Source organism: Asterias amurensis, chromosome 1, assembly GCF_032118995.1.
Source record: "Asterias amurensis chromosome 1, ASM3211899v1".
NCBI lineage: Eukaryota > Metazoa > Echinodermata > Asteroidea > Forcipulatida > Asteriidae > Asterias > Asterias amurensis.
In genome coordinates this window covers 1,742,938-1,765,834 of record NC_092648.1, presented here as the reverse complement: position 1 = coordinate 1,765,834, position 22,897 = coordinate 1,742,938, and the positions used below count along the sequence as shown (strand labels likewise).

General features: G+C 41.1%; 2 protein-coding genes across 3 annotated transcripts in view; one reads left to right on the top strand and one right to left on the bottom strand.

Moving 5' to 3' along the window:
• LOC139941989 (probable methyltransferase TARBP1) overlaps positions 1-15,631 on the bottom strand; it is a 32,559-nt gene extending 16,928 nt beyond the window's left edge. For both annotated transcript variants that reach the window (XM_071938652.1, XM_071938659.1), the window contains exons 1-12: positions 15,476-15,631; positions 13,317-14,585; positions 12,817-12,931; positions 12,337-12,406; positions 11,645-11,796; positions 10,889-11,042; positions 10,454-10,586; positions 4,428-4,614; positions 2,854-3,065; positions 1,661-1,842; positions 1,152-1,249; positions 270-443 (exon numbers count right to left, since the gene is read on the bottom strand). In XM_071938652.1, the coding sequence (XP_071794753.1) occupies positions 270-443; positions 1,152-1,249; positions 1,661-1,842; positions 2,854-3,065; positions 4,428-4,614; positions 10,454-10,586; positions 10,889-11,042; positions 11,645-11,796; positions 12,337-12,406; positions 12,817-12,931; positions 13,317-14,404 (2,565 nt within the window). In that variant the 5' untranslated portion in view covers positions 14,405-14,585; positions 15,476-15,631. The remainder of the gene's footprint in view (positions 1-269; positions 444-1,151; positions 1,250-1,660; positions 1,843-2,853; positions 3,066-4,427; positions 4,615-10,453; positions 10,587-10,888; positions 11,043-11,644; positions 11,797-12,336; positions 12,407-12,816; positions 12,932-13,316; positions 14,586-15,475) is intronic.
• A 1,933-nt stretch (positions 15,632-17,564) lies between these two features.
• LOC139940887 (snaclec CHH-B subunit beta-like) lies at positions 17,565-18,065 on the top strand. The gene has a single exon (XM_071937268.1). The coding sequence runs from the start codon at positions 17,565-17,567 to the stop codon at positions 18,063-18,065; it is 501 nt and encodes a 166-aa protein (XP_071793369.1).
• The last annotated feature ends 4,832 nt before the right edge of the window (positions 18,066-22,897 follow it).

Sequence of the window (22,897 nt, the reverse complement as noted above, 5' to 3'; positions counted from 1 at the left end):
CACAGCCTCGGGGAGGACCCGGCAGTTTTTATACCGATTTTTTTGTATACACAATATCAACCTCCACCCTCGCAGGTACCCATTTATACCCCTGGTAAAGAGAAGCAATTTTAGTAAAGTATTTTGCAAGACCATCAGCTTTATTTTGCTAAAGAACACAAGTGTCATGAGCGGGATTCAAACCCACACTCCGATGACTTAACCAACAGAAATTCAATTCTATGCTCTAAACCACTCGGCCATGACAAACTAAAAGATTTATCACTAACCTCTCTACACTCAGTGCCTTGAGTCAACAGCAACAGGCAACAATCTAGTAGTCTGGTCCTTCCGTTCCTGATGACTCCTGCAACACACCCAGAGACACCCAGACTCCTCACCATAAATGTACATACAGAATCCAGGACAGAGATGTAGAGAGATACACGACTGATATCTGAGGTCTGGAGGAGGAAAACAAAATTAAAGTGAAAAATTAATGGTTGACACTGACCATTAGAGCCTTTCTTAAAGACACTGGACGCTATTGGTAATTGTCAAAGACCTGTATTCTCACTTGGTGTATCCCAACATGCATATATAAACAAACCTGGGAAAACCTGGACTTAATTGGTCGTTGAAGTTGCAAGAGAATAATGAAGGAAAAACACCCTTGTTGCACAAATTTGGTGTGTTCTCAGATGCCTAAAAGAGATGCAGGCCTGAAATATTTTAATATTTGAGTGAGAAACTCTGTCTTTCCAAAAATACCGCTTTACTTCAATGTTTTATACCAACAACAGCTCTCCATAGCTCGTTACAAAGTAAGTTTTTATGCCAACAATTATTTTGACTAATACCAATAGTGTCCAGTGCCTTTAACACACAGGACCATCAGCTTTATGTCTGACACCCAGTAGACGTTTATCACGCTGTCACCATCTTGGTCATGTTCCCTGTTTCCATAGAAGTAATGAATGCTAACATTCATTGCGCAAACATGGCACCAGACTATTATTTCATCCAGCCTCAGTTTGGTTACAATGAGTTGAAATGGATTAAAATCAAGATGGCCACACCGTGATAAAGGTCTATACCCCATTGTACACTTTGTACGACAGTAAGAATACTGACTACTTCAAACGGCCCCTATTTCATGTCTGAATACATACCTGAGCCAATTCCGCAGATAATAGCCGTCTAGCAATGAAGGAGAAGATTTCTTCCAAGCACGGTGACAATAAGATGCTTAATTCTTTCCTGACTTCATCTATGGAGAAAATAATATACCACACCCAATTATAAAAAGCTGTAAGCAGAAAAATGTGCTAACAAAATTGAACAAGAGAAATAGCAAGATAGGATTGGAATGAATGACCAAGTGATGAGCAACTGTTATTTATTTAAAAACCTGCAGTCCTTGACGAAAAGTAAAGCTCACAGTTTCATTTTATTTAAGCCTCGGTTACTATCTGGCTTTTGTTTATTCGTTCAAAATATTTCTCATTTGACTTATGACTTGGACTTGACCTTCGTGATTCATGACCAGAACTCAAACTTGACCCAAATGTCTCAGGACTCGGACTAAAGAATTGAGCACTCAAAGATTAAAGGGATGGTCAGTGCTGCCCCTCACGTTCAGGGCAGCCTCTGAGGGAGCAAATTATCTTAGAGTCATTACCTGAGAAGTCCTGCCCACTCTCATCCCTGGATGGTTTAAGATGATGTAAGATACTACATACAAGCTGTAAGGAGGCATCCGTCTTATTGATGGGTAGATAGATGTGGCTGTTGATGCTACTAAGGACATGAGTCAATGGTTCTAAGATCGTCTGAAGGAATGAAGACGGACTGGGAGGTTGGCTGAAAGAAAGTCAAACATACGGGCATGATATTTGGTCCTTGGAAAAACACTACGGAAATAACAAATTTGTTCTGTATTTTTTCTAACCCCATTCATGTACTTCCACTTCACTGCTTATGTTTCACTAATAAGTTACCTGTTTATGTTTGTACCCGCAAGTTTACCATTAATATTTATATTTATAGTTGATCTTAACTTGTTCAAATGGTGCATGGTTTAATAAATTTGTCAGGCTTTTTAAAGGCACTGGGCACTACTAGTAGTTACTAAAAATAATGTTTAGCTTAATTGGTAACGAGCAATGGAGAGCTGTTGACAGTATAAAACACTGTGAGAAACTGCTCCCTATGAATGAAATTACAAAGTTTTGAGAAAGAGGTAATTTCTCAATCAAGTATTAAAACACTTCAGGCCTGAAGCCTTTTATTACATCTGAAAGCACACAAACTTTTGCAACAAAGGTTTTTTTCTTTCGTTATTCCCTTGCAACTTCGATGACCAATTGAGCTCAAATTTTCAAAGATTTTTTATTTTATGCCTATGTTGGGATACACCAAGTGAGAATACTGGTCTATTGACAATAACCAAATGTGTCCAGTGCTTTCACCCTTCCGAATGTGCAATAATTATAACAATAATTTATTGGTATTATTATTATCGTGCAATTATTATTCTCATCATTGTTGTCTTCATCATGTCTGTCTTTGTTCGTTTTGTCAGTCCGTTCGTTCTTGTCCCCGTTTATTGTCTGTCCACAGGCATCCCTACATAAGCCTCGGCTTCCAGATGATGCCTCCATACTCTATTTATGTATTTTTCTCTGCCTCATTAAATAGCTTGGTTTATTGGTTATTCCTTTAAAAAAAACTGTTTGTACTCTGTTTTCATGAAGTATGGAAATAAATATAAGTTTGAATGAATGAATGAATTTATATTGCGCCCATTCCATAGAATGTACACAAGCGCATAACAAAATAAGAACGAGAACGATTAAAAAGCTAACAACTCACCGTTCCATCCTTTCAAAGTGAAAGTCCGCCGAGAGTAAGATCAAACAAGAGACTCTACAAGACTCTGCTGCGTCACCAAGATCTACACAAGCAGTTGATACCGATGGGTCAAAGGTCATCAAGTTGGTGACCTCTGACCAAAGTGTTGCTATGATGTCACCATTGGATCCAAATAGCTGGCTGTCTCTGTTTGCTCCAAACCACTGGCAAACCTGGAAAAAAGAGAATCACAAATTAGATTTTTACGTTGGACCAGTAAATGTTTTGAGTCAAGTACGAAATCCCTCCTTTGCAAATTGAACTTAATTTTTTGCATTTTATTTAGTCTGGTAGTGAACCCAAGGACTCTCAGAAAAGTGATGTAATCACTGTACTAGCCAAAAACCGAATGGAGAGAAGACAAAGAAGGAGTTTTGAGTCTTAGATGTCGGAGGAAAACCCCCGAGAATTTTTTCACCCACGGATCAGGTTGGGATGAGATTCGAAAGCGAGGAAATAGAAATGTACCAATGTCTTTGGGTTGAACAAGGAAAACATTGACCTGGTTGAATGGCTTCTGACTGGCACCCCAGGAAAAAAGATATTGAGAATTTGAGGTCTCAAAATCAAGCATCTGGAAGCCACAACTTCGTGTGACAAGGGTGTTTTTTCTTTCAATATTATCTTGCAACTTCGACGCCCGATTGAGCTCAAATTTTCACATGTTTGGTATTTTGTGCATTTGTTGAGATACACCAAGTGAGAAGACTGATATTTGACAATAACCAAAGGTGTCCAGTGTCTTTAACACAGAGAAATGAGGTTTTAGTCCCGCTCTAGTCAGTTTTGCTTTGTTCAACCCAAAATAATTTTTTTAAATTTACCGTCAGGAATGTTATTGGCCCAATGACCAGAGCACAACTGTAAAGCGCATTGAGACGGTTATTGTAAAATGCACTACATAGACGATGTGACCTCTGACGTTACTTGAAAACCATAACATGATTCGCGCGCATACCGTCGGGCAAAACCTTTGTGTTTTGGCAACCAGCTAGAAAGAACAAGCAATCTTACCATGAATACGGGTCTTTTTGCCCCGCGAAATATGACGTGTACAGTGTTTTTTCAACAGAGGGCGGTTTGAATGTAAACATAGGTCACATCGTCGACAAGATTTAGGTTGTTATTAGAATTACATTATGTTTTAAAGCCATTGGACACTTTCGGTAAACAGTATTGTCCTAGGCCCACATTTCGTGTATCACAACTTATATATAAAATAACAAACCTGTGAAAATTTAGGCTCAATTGGTCATCGTAGTCGGGAGAAAATAACGGGAAAACCAACCCTTGTTTTCGCACGTTTCGCCATATCATGACACGTGTTTAAAATAAATCCGTAATTCTCGATTTCGAGAATTGATATTGTTTTAATGTTTTCTCAAAAAGTAAAGCATTTCATGGAATAATATTTCAAGAGAAGTCTTTCACCATTACCTTCTGTAAACCCTCAAAGTCATTTGTAAATCTGTGGACTTTTAATTTTGTTTCTGTTCTGAAAGTTTTCAATGGCTTTAAACAATTTGAGACTGTACCTGGTTCCATAGATGACTTCCTCTAATCAAGCAGTCGTTTCTACTGAAGATTCCCAGCAAGTTAGAAAGTTGATGAAGAGTAGTGTTGTCTTTATCTAGTAGCTTCAGTACAGATTCAATCATTAGGCACTGCACAACACTCCGATAGCTGATGGACAACATGCTGATACATGAAAACTGCATCTCTCTGAAAACAAACACAGAAACAATTATTTAGACCTCTGTCTCTACAATCAATCAATCAATCAATCAATCAATCAATCAATCAATGACTGCTTCTATCAGGGTGCATTTGGGGTTTGAATAATGTCTGGAACAATGACTTACTTTGTCACAAGTTACCGCTGTTCAAGTAATAATCCACAAAGGAAACTAACTGGGTAAATTTGTAAATAATTTGGGGTTATATATAAGAACTAGAGGCCGCACTAGTGATGCTTCTTGCACAAACGTGACGGGACTGTGAGGAGATACGCGTGCGTCATTCCTGTACGTGCATTGAATATGAAGTACCCTTTGCAGTTTGTGTTTATTGAACGCTACACGATGCCGTTTTGTCAACTTACAAAATGGCCGCACAACACGCTCTGTGTGATGCCTGTTTTGTCAACTTAGAAAATGGCCGCCTGTACGCATGCCGGAGCGCGTATATCGGCCAGTGCGCCCTCTTGTTCTTATCTCTATGGGTTGAACAGAGTAAAATCGACTAGAGCCGGACTTGAATCTGTGACCTTCGAAGGACACAGTTAATGTAGAGGTTGCAGGTTCAAGTCCCACTCGAGTATTTGTCTAAACAAAATTCATATTGAACTCCTCAGACCACACAGACAGGTTGCTACATCACGTGGTTACAGCAAATGCCTGAAACAATTCAGAATGAATGAATGAATGGTACTTGGGTTTGCTGATCTGGGCCCAATTTCATGGCTCTGCTTACGGCCGAATTCTGCGCTTATGATCACGATTCCCCGCTTATGTGCAAGCACCAAATTTCTGCACTAGCCTTGTAAGTGCAGAATGCTTAGTAACGATGAGTACGCATGCGCAGAAGCCAAAATTTGACGCTATCCTGCGAAATACGCTTGCCGTAAGCACAGCATTCCCTGCTTCCGTAAGCGCCGATTCTGTGCTTACGGTTAGCAGAGCAATGAAATTGGGCCCTGGAGGTTTCTATACGAAAGCTTGCCCCAAACAATATGACACAGCAACAGTCTTTTAATTCTTAAATCTAACTTGCTTCTGGCTTTAATACTATAACCATCCACTTTTTTAAGGTATATCCACATTAATTATATCTGGTTATGAATAGCTGTGGCTTAAAGGGTCTATGTACTTTTTTTCTAATACAAAACGCAATGTCCACAGATTCACATTAAACTTTTGAAGATAATGATAGCTGAAAGTTTCCCTTAAAATATTACTTACTGAGGTGATGTAGTTTTGAGAAATGAGTAAAACAATGTCACAAAAATAATTTTCGTTTCAGTTTTAGCACATGTAAAAACGTATTAACCAGTTATGGTATGTTATGGTATAATACCGTAACTGGTTAATGAGCTTTTACATGCTAACTTGCGTCCTACTAATCGGAGACGAAAATTATTTTGTGACTTGTTTCACTCATTTCTCAAAAACTATAGCAGCTCAATAAATATTATTTGAAGGGAAGCTTTTTACTATCATTATCTTCAAGTCGTGTAAGTTTAATGTAAATCTGTGGACATTTTGAAAAAGTACCCGAATCCTTAAAGCAAAGGAAGCCACAGTACTAACAGGCTGTTAGATGTGGGTAGAAGGGTTCTGGTTCTTCGGCTATGCAGTCTTTGTGCAGGACTGCTGCTGATTCCTTGAGTTGGAGTATTTCTCAGTTCAAGAAGTGCCATGTATGGGTCAGAGTTGGCTTTCTTGCACTTTTTCAGTAGTCTTTTTGCAGCCTTCACTGCAGACTCCACTTTACCATTAGATTGGCTATGTTTGGGGGAGATAGTGAAATGTTCAAAATCCCAAACTTTGGAGAATTTCTTGAACTCATCGGACGTGAACTGACCACCATTGTCGCTGATTACCGAGTTTGGTATGCCATATCTTGCGAAGTGAGACTTCCACTTTTTTATGACAGTTTTTGAGGTCAGGTCGTGGAGTCTGTCTATTTCCCAGAAGTTGGACAAATAGTCAACAGTGATTAGGTAGTCCTTACCATCATACTCTAGAAGATCGGCTCCAATTTTCTCCCAGGGGCGGTTTGGTAGATCATGAGGCATGAGTGTTTCCTTCTGGTTTTTTGTCTCATATGATCTACAAGCATCACACTTTGATACAAACTGCTTTATCTCAGCAGACATGCCTGGCCAGAATAGACATTCACGAGCTCTCCTGAGGGAACTTTCAACACCAAGATGAGAGTTGTGAACTGTCTTTATCATTTCTTTCCTGAGTGAGCTTGGTATTACGATGCGCTCCCCTCGGAACACAAGACCATCAGAAAGGGAGAGTTCGTCACGAACGTTGAAGTAAGGTAGTGTTTGGGATGGAAGGAAGTCTTTCTCATCGGGCCACCCTTGTTGGATCACCACTTTCAGTAGTTGCAGTGATTCATCTTTGTCCGTTTCTTCTTTTATTTGTCGTAGTCTGTCTGGTCCCATGCTAAGGCTATCAACCAGGTTGACCTGAGCAAAGTCATCTGATCCATCAGTGTACGGTAGGTATGATCTGGACAGCATATCTGCAAGATGCATTTCCGTGCCTTTCTTCCAAACAATTTCTATGTCGTAGTTCAACATTCTCATCAGCATGCCTTGGAGACGTCTTGGGGCACGATGAAGTGGTTTCTTGACAATTGTCTCGAGCGGCTTATGGTCACTTTCAACTAGAATTTTTTGACCAAAGGTGTACTGGTGGAATCGTTAAAGTGCGAACACGATTGCAAGAGCCTCTTTCTCAATCTGGGCATATCTCTGTTCAGTTGGGGTCAATGCCCTACTTGCATAAGCAATTGGTTTTCCTTCTTGTAGGATAGCCGCACCGAGACCTGTTTTACTGGCATCACATTGTATGGTTACATCTCTCTTTGGATTGTAGTAGGCCAGTATTGGTGCAGTTGTAACCAGTGTTTTTACATCAGACATTGCTCTGTTGTGTTCTTCAGTCCACTGCCATTCTGCACCTTTTCTTGTGAGTCTTCTGATTGGTTCAAATACCTCGGATAATCTTGGGAGGAATTTGGCCAAGTATGTGACACTTCCTTGGAGTCGTTGTATTTCTACGGGGTTGGTTGGATTACTCATTTTGGTGATGGCTTCAACCTTTTTTGCATCAATTTTTAGACCTTCACTGGTGACAACGTGTCCTAGGAAGGTGATGCTTTGAGATTTGATCTCAGACTTTTCTCCATTGAGTTTGATGCCTTTTTCTCTGCATCTCTGGAGGAGTTGTTTTAGCCTTGCATTGTGGCTCTGTTCTGCCTCATCGGTTGTATCGCCAACACCAAAAACAATGATGTCATCGGCAACGCATTCAATGCCGTCAAGGTCAGCAATCGCTTGGTGGAGGCGTTTCCGAAATATTTCAGAGCTGACTTTCAGACCAAATGGGAGTCTTTTCCATCTGTATCTACCAAACGGTGTCATCATGGTAGTGAGCAGACTACTCTGGTCGTCAAGCACACAATGTAGATATCCAGATCGGAGGTCCAGTTTAGAGAAAATTTTAGCTCTGGAAAGTTCTGGTAAGATGTCTTCCATAACGGGCAATTCGTACAACTCTCTTTGAAGTACTTTGTTCAGTGGACGGGGATCGATACAGTATCGCAGATCATTCGAGGTTTTCTTTGCTGTCACTGCCATGCGACTACACCATTCAGTAGGTTCATCAACTGGTGCAAGAATGTCATCTTTAACCAGTTGTGCTAGTCCTGTCTTGACTTTGTGTTTTAGTGACACTGGTACTTTCTTAGGTGAGCATTGCACTGGTCTTGCGTCTTCTGCAATGTGGAGGTGGACTAGTCCTGGTAGAGAACCTGGAAGTTTGCCTTTGAATACATCATCATATTCTGCAAGAATGCCTTCAGTGGATGCGACGTTTACTGAGTGCAGTAGTCTGAAGTTGTCATAGTTGACTGTGATCAGTGACATGCGTTCAGCAGCATTGCGGCTGAGGAGGGGAGTGAAGAAGTTTGGTTCAATCACCACAAATTCAACCCTGTATTTCTTCTTATTTTGGGGGTTGCGCAAGATGACTTTTGTCTTGCCAACAGCTTTTAGCGTGGACTGGTTGTACATCTTAAGTGTGAGGTTGTGTGGTTGAATTGTGGATTCAGTCACATATTTCCTTGGCAAAACATTGACGGTAGCTCCTGAGTCTATTTGAAACTTCATTGATTTGCCATCAAGCATCATTTCAGCAAAGAGAGCACCTTTGGTGTTTTCGACAGCATTGACAGCAATCTCTACACAGTTGATGGATTCAGTGCCACTAGAGTCTAATGATTCATTAGAGCCATACACGTGGGCGTCATCTAGTGCGTGAACTTTGCGTGTCTCTTTGTTGAACTTGCAGCATTGCTTGAAGTGGTTGTCTCGTTTGCATAAGCTACAGGTTTTTCCCCATGCAGGACAGAGTTCTTTTTTTCTCAGATGTTTGCGAGCACAGAATTTGCATGTGATGGTGGGGAGTTTCCCTGTGTGTTTAGCTGATGTATCCTTCTTAGTTTTCCAGTCACTAACTTTGTGGACAGCCTCAGTTTCGGTTTCACCAAAAGATTTCAGCTGAAATGTGGTTGCTTCAGCTGACTTGCAGATGTCAAGAGCCATCTTTAGAGTGAGTTTGCGTTTCTGTAGCAGCAGTTTACGTGTGTGTGAGTCACGGATCCCGAGAACAATTCGGTCACGAAGTAGGCTGTCTTGTAAACAATCACAAAAGTTGCATGTTTTGGCAAGTTCACGGAGAGCTGATAGATAAGCCTCTATAGATTCTGATGCTTCCTGGTCCCTTTTATTGAACATATATCGCTCATATGTTTCATTTACTTCACCAATGATGTATTGATCAAGTTTCTGTGTGATGAGGGTGATATCATCTTTATCATCATCTTCAGAGAAGGTCAGGCTATTGAAGATCTTTACCCCAGCAGGGCCCATAGAGTGAAGGAATACTGCCTTTTGATATGCCTTGTCATGTTTGCTCAGTTCAGTTATAATGCAGTAGTTGGAGTACATCTGTTTAAACATTTTCCACTCTTCGATTGCATTTTCTTTGAGCTTTAGTTGAGGTGGGGGAGACACATGGGTGAGGGGTTTAGCACAAGCCATTTTTTATATTTATTTGTTATGCCAAAACAGCAACGTAGATACGAGCACTAGTCAGTTGCGTAGATGTCAGTGAGCGGTACAGATGTAGTTTACAATGTTCATGAAGGGAGCCCTATCTCACGAGTCGAGAGTGTGTTATTTTTAGCATGGCGAGTGAAAGTACTGAGTAGGTATGCATTTATCATCAGTTCAGTGAGATTCAGATTGCATATTTCTTGTACGTTTTCCTACTATTTTAAGTACAATCACTTTCCCGTCACTTTTATTGGTTTTGGTGACTATCAACATTGCTAAACATCAACACGGTTTATGAGTTTAAACTACAACTTACGGGCGACGTACACATCCACGGACGAGTGTAGTGTAGTGCAGAACGGTGGTTCACGGACGCATGTAGATAGATCATAGATCTGTAGATGGGCTCACGGACTGATCGGTTGTCCTTTTTTGCTTTTCTCCTGGACGGGTTCTCTTTCAGTTTTTCATTATAGAGAAGCGTAACTTAGAGTTCTATGATGAATACTTCACCGCTGCCACCATGTTTCAATATGATATGCTTCATACTTTAGTTAGTAAACAATGATTTTAGGTGCACAAGATTGTAGACACGAGTCACTGGTTTAAGCTAACATCCGGGAACGTTTAATGCAACACACGAAAGGTCAAAGGTCAATAAACAACTTTATGCATATTGCAACAGTCTAGGCACGGCCTCATTACCTCAACACCTGAAGTTCAGCAGCTCCCCATGCATTGTATACTGGGAGACTGGTTAACGTCTCAAAGATGAATGTCAAACTGATTGGACTCCAGGATTGGTGGGAGACGGCCAGAAGAAAGTTACGCAGAAAAACTGTTATCAAAACAAAAAATATATAAACATTTATTTCAATAAACATTCATAAATACCCCAGACAATTTCTCTACTCCTATTGGTGGACAGCGCGTCACGTGGGTGTGCATAAACCTTTCGTTAATGACCCGTAAAAAGTGTTAATTCATGGACGTGACACGCGTGACACCTTGCACCTGTTCTTATAAGACAGTTTTTTCATTCCTATTGGTCGAGAGGAGAAATAAATGAATTTTGGAGGGTTTGGGTTCATTTCAACTCTTAAAATATTCACTTGATCAGTTTCATCATTTTTTATGTACCTTCTGTTTGACACGTTCCGAGCACGCCGACAAATTTGTTGATGAAACCTCTTAATGCCACAGCAACAGGTGGCCTTGACCCTAACGAGGTCACAGCTTGACCTCCATATAGATTGTCATCACAAAGAACTGGGAGCACAGTATTGAAGAAAAACTGCAAAGGGTAAAAAGATGGATTTGGGTTTAAATAAGATAAATTGACTGGAGTGGGACTTGAAACAACAACCTCCAGATTTAATAGATGTTAATTTTGCATTGGGATAAACAATACTCATTTTGGTTTTTTACCCATACAACGATGTGTGTTAGCACTGTATACTCTGTACTTTCCCAAGTCCTGTGAAAAAATATCACAGGCATGTTACTCGGGTGGGATTCGAACCCACGACCCTTGCAATTCTAGAGCAGTGTCTTACCAACTAGACCACCGAGATTGCCCGGTAGCTAGAGGCAGCTCGAATCCTATGTTCTAGCAGCGGGTACTGCCAGATTAACGTACCGCCACTCTACCAACTGAGCTATCCAGCTCTATTTAGTCAATATCTTTGTTCAGGGGTGTCAGTCAGAAAATTATGCTTGCGAGCGCAAAAGCTTGCAAGCGCGCAGCCTGCCTACATGTATGTACATTAATTTGTGATTTTAAAAGCAATACTCTGCAATCTGGGGCGTGCTATAGAGGGGGGGTAAAAAAAACAACAGATTTCCGGTAAAAAAAGTTGAGAAATCACATCACTGCTTACAAGCCAGTCGACTCACCTCTACTCCACCTTGTTGTATCATTGGGCAAGTGTTGATATCTACATGTAGGTACTGGAGGAGACCCCATTGTAGCATTGTCTTGGTTTCATGAACGAAGCTTCTTGAGAAGAGAATGGTCAGCCAAGAGGTGTGGAGCATCGCTTTGACTCCTGACAAAGAGAATCCAAGAAATATCGGACGCATATTAGAATTCATCTCAGAATGAAAAAGTATTGTGGATGAAGTTTGAAAGAAACACCCGAGGTAATCTTTATTTGTAAATGGAAGATTTAACAGTTAGCTTCATATCTTGACCAGCAACAGAGTCAGGCCTGATACTTTATGGAGGCAATGAAGGCGATTGCTTCCATGCCTTACAGTCATTGCCTTGGTGCCCTTGAAACACTCTTGTAGATGTTAACAATTTCCTCATAGGGTGCCCTTTACCAAGGAGATGCCTTGGTGCCCTTGCCCTTCTAAAAATGAAGCATACAGGCCAGCATCCTCCGTAAGACGGACAGAGCATACTGATTGAAATGTTGAGTTGTCAACCACCAGTTCTTCTCAGAACAACACTACTAAAATAAGATTTGCACATAATGCAAACTTCACCCGATTACACTCCCGCCATGCAAAGTTTAAAATCCTACTAACGAACTAAAATAAGAAGAATATAATGCCTGAATATAATAAATTGTGTGCTGACTTACCTGACTGATTGGAGGAGGCAGACTGTATGAGAGACTTCAGCCGGGGCATCACTGGCATCACAACATGAACCTCAAAATCAAATACAACCAACTTTTCAGTTAACAGTCACCAAGTATTATTGTGAAACCTACACAATATTATTCATGACAAGTATACACAGATCAAATGAGGAATCCCCTTGGCAAAGAAAGCATTTATGGCAAGTATAAGCATTTTAACAGGCAAATCAGTTTAAAAGCAGGATTCTCTAAAGCAGTTCACATGCAGAGTTCTCAAACTACCAAATGCGCCCAATCAAAATCGTTGAGCGCCCGGACAAAAATATCAAAAATAACTTATGATGAACACAAACCATCGCTTCAATGCGCCTTAAAATCACACGCTATTATTAATCAAATATCAATATTCTTTGGTCTCATTGGTGTGCTTTTAAGCACTGCATACATGTAATCTAGCCACCATGTTCAGTTTGTACTGACCTGTACTTCATCTAGTGCCTCATACAGCAAGAAGAAATCTGCCCACATTGCTAGCAGCTTCTCCTGTACATCCGACGACCACCAAAATACAGGAACATCATCCCCAGAAGTTATCCTACAATAGTATAAATAATAGCCATTTATTATGTACATGTAGGTGTGAAACCATTATATCAAAGTGTCTTGTTACTATCACTGGCCACTGGGCCTTAAGCTCATCTCAACTCCTTTGGGTTATGCAGCATCAGCAGCCAAATTGACATGTACATGTAGGATGCTAATCAATCTTATCACGCTAGTGTAGCTTGCCTGAAGTATTTTCTATCTGAAAGCACCCAAAATTGTGCAACAAGGGTATTTCGATGACCATTGAGTCCAAATTTTCAAATATTTGTTATTTTATGCTGGGATACATTGAGAAAGTATACTGGTCTTTGACAATCACCAAAGGTGTCCACAGAACACTGATAATAAATTAAACATTCTTTTTTTAACTTTACCCATTCCTTGAGGCCCTATCTGATGAGGTTTCTGACACATCATTGACCGATGAAGTTGACTCCAGTTTCTTATTCTCCATTGATGTCTTCCCGATCGCTCTCTTCATCAAGAAGCAAGCCTGCTTACGAGCGAGAGGATCGGAGTGGATCAGACCAGATTGGAGAACTCTCCAAAACTCATCGCTGCTCAGCATCCAGCTAGATGAAGACACCACGGAGTCTGATAAAACAGGAATGTAGAACTCGGACAAACCACAGAGAGCTATGTAGACGTTTGACGTTAATCTAGTTGTACCGTCTCCATGAGATTTATGCATGAGTAGAAGTCTTTCCCAGATTAGGGTCAACTTCTCCTGGAGTTGGGAACGAGATGACTTGAGGAGTTTTGGAAGCAAGATGCCTGAGACGTGAGAGCATATCGTTGCCTCACTGAACTCTAAGACCTCCACAAGTGATGGGAAGCACTCTTCCAACCAAGGGTTACTGACGAATTCAGCGTTGTTTTCCGGTAGTTTGAGGGAGTTCAGTAGATGATCTAGAACGCCAAGTGAGTTCTGTATAGAGAAGATCACATCTTGATGCATTGAGGGCTCTTCATGGTGATCAATCGTCGACAGGTTGACCAAAACACGCTGCTCCTCGCTGTAGTTACAAAGTCCAACTATGCAATCCTTTTGGATTTTACTCTTCAATGGCTGACACTCAGCAGCCTCTCGAATACTTAGTACGGCAGCGAAGAGTTTATAAATAGATTGTACCAGTTGATCATCACATGACATCTTCTGTTTATGAATATGCAAATGAGATTGCTGTATGACTCCATAGCACACATTTTCAACCAAGCGACTCAAATCTGATGAGGCAATGCATTCTTGGTCAACGTTCATCGATTCCAAAGTGAAAGTGATAATTTCCGTCAATTCCCGGTCGGTGTCATCAAGTGAGGTTTGCGGCGCTTTGTTTTGGTCACCCCCGGCATAGCGAATGGTGCTGTACACTGTGACGGCACGGTTAATGCTGAACCGTACTAGTTCCTGTAAGTTGAAAGCCTGACTGCTTTTAAGGAAATCAACTATCTTGAACGACATTGTGGAAAGTTGGAAAGAAAACTTTGGTTCTCAAGTCATGGTAAGCGTCTTATGAACTGAATGTCCTCTTGCACGAAATAGAACTTGAATGGTCCCAAATTCCAAAGTTGTGGTAGATGTCCTTCTTCTGTTGCTTGTACGATGTGGATGAATCAATCATGAAGCACCAGGAACTATCTTCCTACATGAAGGTAGAAAGACAAACAAAAACAAAAAACTATGTAAAGAACTTGTTTATCAATTTCTATACTCTTTCATGGGAATCATGGCTTTAAAGTTATCAGCCTTAATATTTAATGCAAGATACAGAGCAAATGAGCAATACTTAATCAAGTTTATGGCCATTGCAGGCCTTTACTAATTGTTCATTTACAAAATGGCAAGGGAACCACTGCATTTTCTCCTTGGTAAAGGAGAGGAAATTGTACATTTCTTCCGAAGCATTTTAAGGGCACCATTCATTCAAGGGGATGACCCAGGGGCATGGAGGCAATCACCTTAGTTGACTCTGTGTATCAGGCAATTTCTCCATAGCCATTGCCTTGGTGCCCGTTAAAATGTTCAGGTTTAGGTGAGCAAAACTGCCTTGCCCTTAATAATACAATAGCAGGCTCAAAAAGGCTAGTTGAATATCACCAGTTATATTTAGTACAATAAATGCAAACACATGACTTGTTAGCCCTGGGCTAATGACTTGTATATTTTTTACCCCAGTCTGACGACCATCAAGTTGAAATTAAAGCTCATCCATCAGTATTCAGTGTGTTACAAAAAGTAAATTCATTCACCACCTTTTGTCTACAAAAATGCATCATAAAATAACCTTTGAATTTGATTTAATTTGTTATAAATATAATGGGGATGGTTGGGGGTGTGCAGCATTCGACGTCAGCATGCATGAGCTGGTTGCGAAAAGTCATAAATCACAACAGAATATCTTTTTCCTTTTTTAATCGAATCGTATTCCATTGCATGATGATGCATTCATAATCATAATCAACCTGTACAAAACTCTGCTGTGTTACAAACATACACAACACAACCAGTGCACCTCTGTGACATTTACTTTACCTGCTACTTCTTCAGTTGTAACTTCTTGCTGTTATGAAGTGTAACCACTGCTAAGGAAGGGAAGTCTTGGGCAGCCAAGCAATTTAGTTTTTGTAGCTTAACAAAACTTATTATGTGTCTGAATGTGGAAAAGTGATTTATCAACACAACACACGTGTGTACACTGTATGTACAAATAACTGCTCACGCTATCATTCAGTCATACGCCCTCTATCGGCCAGTGTTGTACATTTTATTTATGTTCTGGTCAAGCGAACTTTGTTTACAATAAGTGTGACCTTGTACATTCTTCCAGTATTCAGGCAGGCACAATACTACACGGGTCCTATGGGAAAGTTGACATTTTGTGTCATAATTTCCACACAAATCAAAGAATTATGAAAGTAAAAGCTGGACAAGTTTTGAGATGTGACCCCTTTCATCATATCAAAAGTTGATAAGAATTAGACAGTGCAAATAAAATATAAGATTTTATGAGTTACTCCATTACGCTGTGTACAAATCTCAGGAAGTCCAGGCTCTGTGGCTCTTTTGTAAACATGTGATATCACAGGTCACATCGTCTATAGTTGGAAAACGCAACTTGGCCTATCGGGTCTTGAACCTCATAGGATACAGTTTAATCATGATGTTTTAAAAATATTTTTTTATGAATTTAACGGTACGCATTCATAATGTTATAGAAAAGTACCAGTCCTGAGAAACAGAGCAGGCCTATGATCTTTTGGGGTGTCGTGTTCAAGCGGATAAGAGCACCGAACTCAAGCTCTGGTGCTTCTGTTCAGCAGAGTGTGGGTTCGAATCCCGGTCGTGACACTTGTGTCCCTGAGCAAGACACTTAACTATAATTGCTTCTCTCCACCCAGGGGTAAATGGGTACCTGTGAGGGCAGAGATGGTTCTTGTGATTGGTTTAGCCGAGTAGCGCATATTAATGTTGCACAGGCTGCATACTCCCCACCAGGGAGCTGAGATGGTTTAAGGAGTGATTTAAGGCCCAGTGACCAGGGGTAATAATGTGAAGCGCTTTGGGACGCCCTTCGGGTGTGAAAAGCGCTATATAAAACGGGTTATTATTATATTGTTATTAAGTTGGCCAACTGTCTCGAAAGTCATTTATGATTCATTTTTAGCAGTATCAGTTAGCGCTCTTATAACCTCAATCATTTCCAAAAGGCTATTGCAAGCACAGAATATAAATAAACACATAATTATCCTTGCATCAAAATGCTCCTGTAGTTTATTCAAGCATGGATGTAAGCCGTGATCTATTAAAAAGTAGTTTACTCATGCTTCTTGGTCTACCCAGGAGATACTGTCACTCTCTCCTTAGTCGCATTTCAGTAGGTTATGATGATGAGAGATCATTAATTTTATAAAGCCAATATTGATAGACAATGAAAACATCCAGTCCTCCAGCACTGGTCACCCAGTCGCCATATTATCGTAGTTCACAGAAACTGATGTCATTACAAAGGTCCAGAAGACACAAGGACTGTAGAACAAAAGTCATTGATCATTGTAAGAAAATCATGACAAAATACATTATAAAGCTTTTTTTATGACATCAACAAGCTTTAATTAGTTTATGGTGGAAGCAATTTGTCATGTTTGCATTGGATAAAACCATTCAATTGTATTCTGGGCAAGCTGGGGCAAAGCCATGTTGGGGGTAAAGGGAGGGGGATTGGTATGGGTTTTTGAATAATTTTCCCCCGGCCTACCCACATGAACCCCCTTCTCATTAATGGTTAAGCCGCTGCAGTAGAATTATTGTGTCATCATGCAGAGATTGAAAACTAAGAGCGCACTAAACAAACACACCAACTAATGCTCTCTGTGTATTGCTCATTCAATTAAACTGTGATTAGAACGGTATTAAAAATGAGATCTAAAATTTCTAAAAGCATTGCCTGTCAGTTCCCATTTTGTTTACACAATTTTGTTCAATATTTTATAAGTGAGCTGGTGAGCGCTCTCCTGCAGTTAGTACAACTGCGTGTCGCTGGAGGGTGGAGCTGCTTGGCAATACAGTGTGTCCATGATCCTGCCTGCCAAGTACAGACGTTATCAGATCATAGGAGCTCAACATGGCAGCAAACTTCACTGTTTTCAGTGTTCTTATAGCTCTCCTTCAGTCGCATCTCCTGATTGTATCTCCTGCATGCATGTCCTGCCGCAGCCCATGGACAAGTTTTGGGGATCATTGCTACCTTATCGTGACGGATGAGAAGACCTTTGATGAAGCTGAACAGTACTGTCAGAGTTTGTCACGCCTTGGCAGACCATCTCATCTGGCGTCCGTTATGAGCCAAGAGGAACATGACTTCCTTGTCGAGCTTGCTACACCGATGGACGCAGGGAGGCATCACAACATATGGATCGGCTACCGACTTGTCTCATCCATGGGTTCCTTCGCCTGGATCGACGGTAGCCCTGCCGGAAACTACACCAACTGGGCAGCGGGTAAACCCCGTGAATCTGGGTGTGTCGAGATCGCTGGAGCAGCTCATTGGAATGACCTACATTGTAATAAAGCCAGGAGCTGCATTTGTAAAAGACCTGAAACATTTTTAGCTTTAATGCGATGAGGATGTTGACTGAACTTGCTCATTGGTCATCAGAACAGAACAAGTATAGAATGATAAACGAAGAGTATATGGAGGCCTTGTTGGGCATAGGCCTAGCTGAGGCGGATAACTGTTATACACTATTACATGTATACACTTAACGAGAGTGGTTAACCGGTTAGCCGATTAACCGTGGTATCGCAGCGGATGGACTGATCCATTACAATAACCCTGATAACTAATTCAACGAGCGGTTAACCGATTAATCGTTGTATTACCAGCATCCTGATCCATCCAACAACCCTTACATTCAACTTAACTATAGCGGTTAACCGATTAACCGAATAACCGTTGCATCACCAGCCGATGGACTGATCCATATCATTAAAGTGACCAGATCATAACTCAACGAGAGCGGTTAACCGGTTAACAGATTAACCGTTGTATCACCAGCCGATGGACTGATCCATACACTAACCCTGGTAACTAAATCAACGAGCGGTTAACCGATTAAACGAATTATAAGTACCGTTGCACCACCAGGCGATGGGCTGATCCAAACACTTGTGCCATACAAAAAGTACACAGACCTTTTAAATGGACAACAAATTATTTGAGTTGTGAATTGTGAAACAGTACCATGGCATTATTTATAAGTACTTGAATTTTTGTCTCGTTCTTTTTGATTGGATTTTTAGTTCTGGTCTAAAGTAATAATAAATCCCTAATGAAGTCTCTTGGAATAATTGAACGATTCTTATTCGGCTTTGGATTCGGCTTCAGGCCCCGTCCTCTCGTCTGAAGCCCTGAGCGTGTACGCAAAAAACGCGCAATTTGTCAAAAAACAACCGCAGGACCAAGCTAGTCTAAGCCGAATCCAAAGCCAAAGCCATGGTTGAGAAAAGGGCCCAAATCAGACTTAACTCCCCATCTAACATCTAACATTTCCTTAAAAAAAAAATTGTTTTTGCGTTGAAAGTGAGATAGCGCTTAATTACCCACCGACACATCACACCAGAAAACTCTTTACACTTGAACTACATGCGACGGATAATTCACAAACTGTACTGCATACAATTTTAATTTCTTTGTTTTTTTAATTCTTTAATATTTAATCACATTTTATCCGGCCTGTTTCCTCCACCGGAAGACTCTAATCTTAAACGTGCGCATTACAAGTCTTATTATTATTATATTATTTTATTATGAATTTTGTAGTGCTTCTCGCACAATTCGCAAACTGTTTTGCGTTAATTTTTAATTTCTTTGTTCTTTAATTGTTAAATATTTAAGCACGCTAAATGAGGCGTGTATTCCCCGGAATATTCTAAAAGCATCGTAAATTATTTAGTGCTTATCACACCATAGTAGACCGGCAGCCCAGAGCACTTTGGTTAAAGGAACGAGGTACCAATATTTGACTACGGGAACGTTTAGTGGATAATAGACCGGCAGCCCAGAGCACTTTGGTTAAAGGAACGAGGTACCAATATTTGACTACGGGAACGTTTAGTGGATAACCTGACAATCAGATATGGATGTCTGCCGGGGACCCCCCGCTGCATGTGGCGCATGGACCCCCAACAAAGAGGCAAAATAATGGGCTGAATCAAACATTCTAGGTACCACATGAAACCAAGTGGAAATGGTCATTACCATGATACTAAGTAAACAAAATCAACCGCCAGACAAATTTTCTGCTGCATTAGGCCTGCCAGACACCCCCTTCCCCAAATATTTAGTGTACAAACCTATGGGTTGAAAATTACCAGTTGTCAAATTACCTCAGATTTACATGAAACTTTGTTTAACTGTTCCACTATGGCTAAAATGAACACAAACCAAAAATTAAATCCATACTCCATGTCGTTTCTGAGATACAGCCTCTTACACAATATACTAAAATCTCCCCCTTTTGGAGCTCCGCCCCCGGCCGACACCGCGCGTCGTGGTGGTATTCTTTCAAACGTTAAGCCCGTAATTTAATAACGACACCAGCTTTGCGGCTGAAAGGTGTATACTATTTAAGTTATGGCCCTTGAGTCATAATTTGGCTGCATTGGGCCTACCAGACACCCCCACCCCCGGGGTTCAACATCGGAGGAACGACCTAAAACCAAGTTGAAATTACCAAGGCCTTTTGCACTATTCTTAACACAAGACATTATCAGGCGCCGGACAAATGTTTTGCGCGGCAGACACCTCCCTTACCCGGGTTAAACAAAGGAATCACCTGAAACCAAGTAATGACCAAACACACTATTCTTTGACGTCCAGTATCAATCACCACCAGACGAACGTTTTGCTGCATTTGGCCCGGCAGACACAGCTCCCTTCCCCGGGTTAAACATCAGAGGAACCACTGAAACCAAGTTGAAATGTGACCAATACAATATTATTCTTAATACAAGTATCAACTGCCAGATATCAACTGCCAGACGAAAGTTTTGTTGCATTTGGCCCGGCAGACAACTCCCCCCCCCCCCCCCGGGTTAAACATCAGAGGAACCCCCTGAAACCAAGTTGAAATGACCAATAACAATATTCTTAATACAAGTATCAACTGCCAGACAACAGTTTTGCTGCATTGGGCCCGGCAGACAACTCCCCTCCCCCTGGGTTAAACATCAGAGGAACCCCCTGAAACCAAGTTGAAATGACCAATAACAATATTCTTAGTATCAACTGCCAGAAAAAAGTTTGGCTGCATTGGGCCCGGTAGACAACTCCCCCCCCCCCCGGGTTAAACGTCAAATGAACCACCTAAAACCAAGTTGAAAAGGCCAATAACAATATTCTTAATAAAAGTATCAACTGCCAGACGAAAGTTTTGCTGCATTGGGCCCGGCAGACAACCCCACTCCCTCGGGTTTTAGAAGAACCGCCTAAAACTAAGTTGAAATAACCAATAACAATATTCTTAATACAAACGGACGTATCAACCGCCAGACATTTTTATGATTCTTCATTGGGCCCGGCAGACACCTCCCCAACCCCGGGGTTAAACTTCAAAGGAACGACCTAAAACCAAGTTGAAATTACCAATAACAATATTCTTAAACCAAGGGGGTGGGGGTGTCTGGCGTGCCCAATGCACCAATTTTTTGTCTGGCGTGTTATGATACTTGTATTAAGAAGAGTGTAAATTGGTCATTTCAACTTGGTTTGAAGTGGTTTCTCTGATGTTAACCCGGGGGAGGGAAGGTGTCTGCCGGGCCCAATGCAGCAAAACTTTCGTCTGGTGATTGGTACTGGTATTAAGAATATTGTTATTGGTCATTTCAACATGGTTTCAGGTGGTTACTTTGATGTTTAACCCGGGGGAGGGGATGTCTGCCGGGCCCAATGCAGCAAAACTGCTGTCTGGCAGTTGATACTTGTATTAAGAATATTGTTATTGGTCATTTCAACTTAATTTCACTTGGATGGGGCCTTTGATGTTTACCCCGGGGGAGGGGAGGTGTCTGCTGGGCCCAATGCAGCAGTTGATACTGGTATTAAGAATATTGTTATTGGTCATTTCAACTTAAATTCAGGTGGTTCCTTTGATGTTTACCCCGGGGGAGGGGAGGCATCTGTCGGGCCTAATGCAGCAAAACTGCTGTCTGGCACTTGATACTTGTATTAAGAATATTGCTATTGGTCATTTCAACTTAAATTCAGGTGGTTCCTTTGATGCTTACCCCGGGGGAGGGGAGGTGTCTGTCGGTCCCAATGCAGCAAAACTGCTGTCTGGCAGTTAATACTTGTATTAAGATTATTGCTATTGGTCATTTCAACTTGGTTTCAGGTGGTTCCTTTGATGTTTAACCTGGGGAGGGTATATGTGTCTGTCGGGCCGCGCCCAATGCAGCAAAACATTGTCTGGCGGCTGATATTGTCTTCTGTTAAGAATTGTGCATTAGGACTATTGGTAATTTCAATTTGGTTTTAGGTTGTTCCTCCGATGTTTTACCCCGGGGTGGGGGTGTCTGTCAGGCCAAGTGCAGCCAAATTATGAATCAAGGGCCACAACTTAAATAGCATACAATTTTCAGCCACACAGCTGGTGTCGTTATTAAATTACGGGCTCTTAACGTTTGAAAAGAATACCACCACGACGCGCGGTGTCGGCCGGGGGCGGAGCGCCAAAAGGGGGAGATTTTAGCATTTTTTAAGAGGCTGTATCTCGGAAACGATATGGAGTATGGATTTAATTTTTGGTTTGTGTTCATTTTAGCCATAGTGGAACAGTTAAACAAAGTTTCATGTAAATCTGAGGTAATTTGACAACTGGTGAATTTCAACCCATAGGTTTGTACACTAAATATTTGGGGGAGGGGGTGTCTGGCAGGCCTAATGCAGCAGACAATTTGTCTGGCGGTTGATATTTTAACTAAGCATGATGTTAATGACCATTTCCACTTGATTTCATGTGGTACCTAGAATGTTTGATTCAGCCCATTATTTTGCCTCTTTGTTGGGGGTCCACGTGCTACACACAGCGGGGGGTCCCTGGCAGACATCCATATCTGACTATGTCAGGTTATCCACTAAATGTTCCTGTACTCAAATATTGGTACCTCGTTCCTTTAACCAAAGTGCTCTGGGCTGCCGCTCTATAGGTGTGGAAAGACAAAAGTATCCTCGGGGCATATTAAAATATGAATTATATATAAGAAACTCAGCGATTCTTAAAAGCTCTGACACCCCGCTTCATCTTTTAAATGTATCTGGCCAGGCTCATAAGTTATAAATTCCTTCTACAATGTACTACAATGGACCAACTAAACCTGAAGACGAGCAGAGTATATACTGTTCGATACGTCGATACCACACCGGCTCTTTTCAGAGCCAACACTCCCTCAAAAGAG

Excerpts from the sequence above, each read along its gene's own strand:
- LOC139940887 (XM_071937268.1), top strand. The coding sequence starts at position 17,565 with ATGGCAGCAAACTTCACTGTTTTCAGTGTTCTTATAGCTCTCCTTCAG.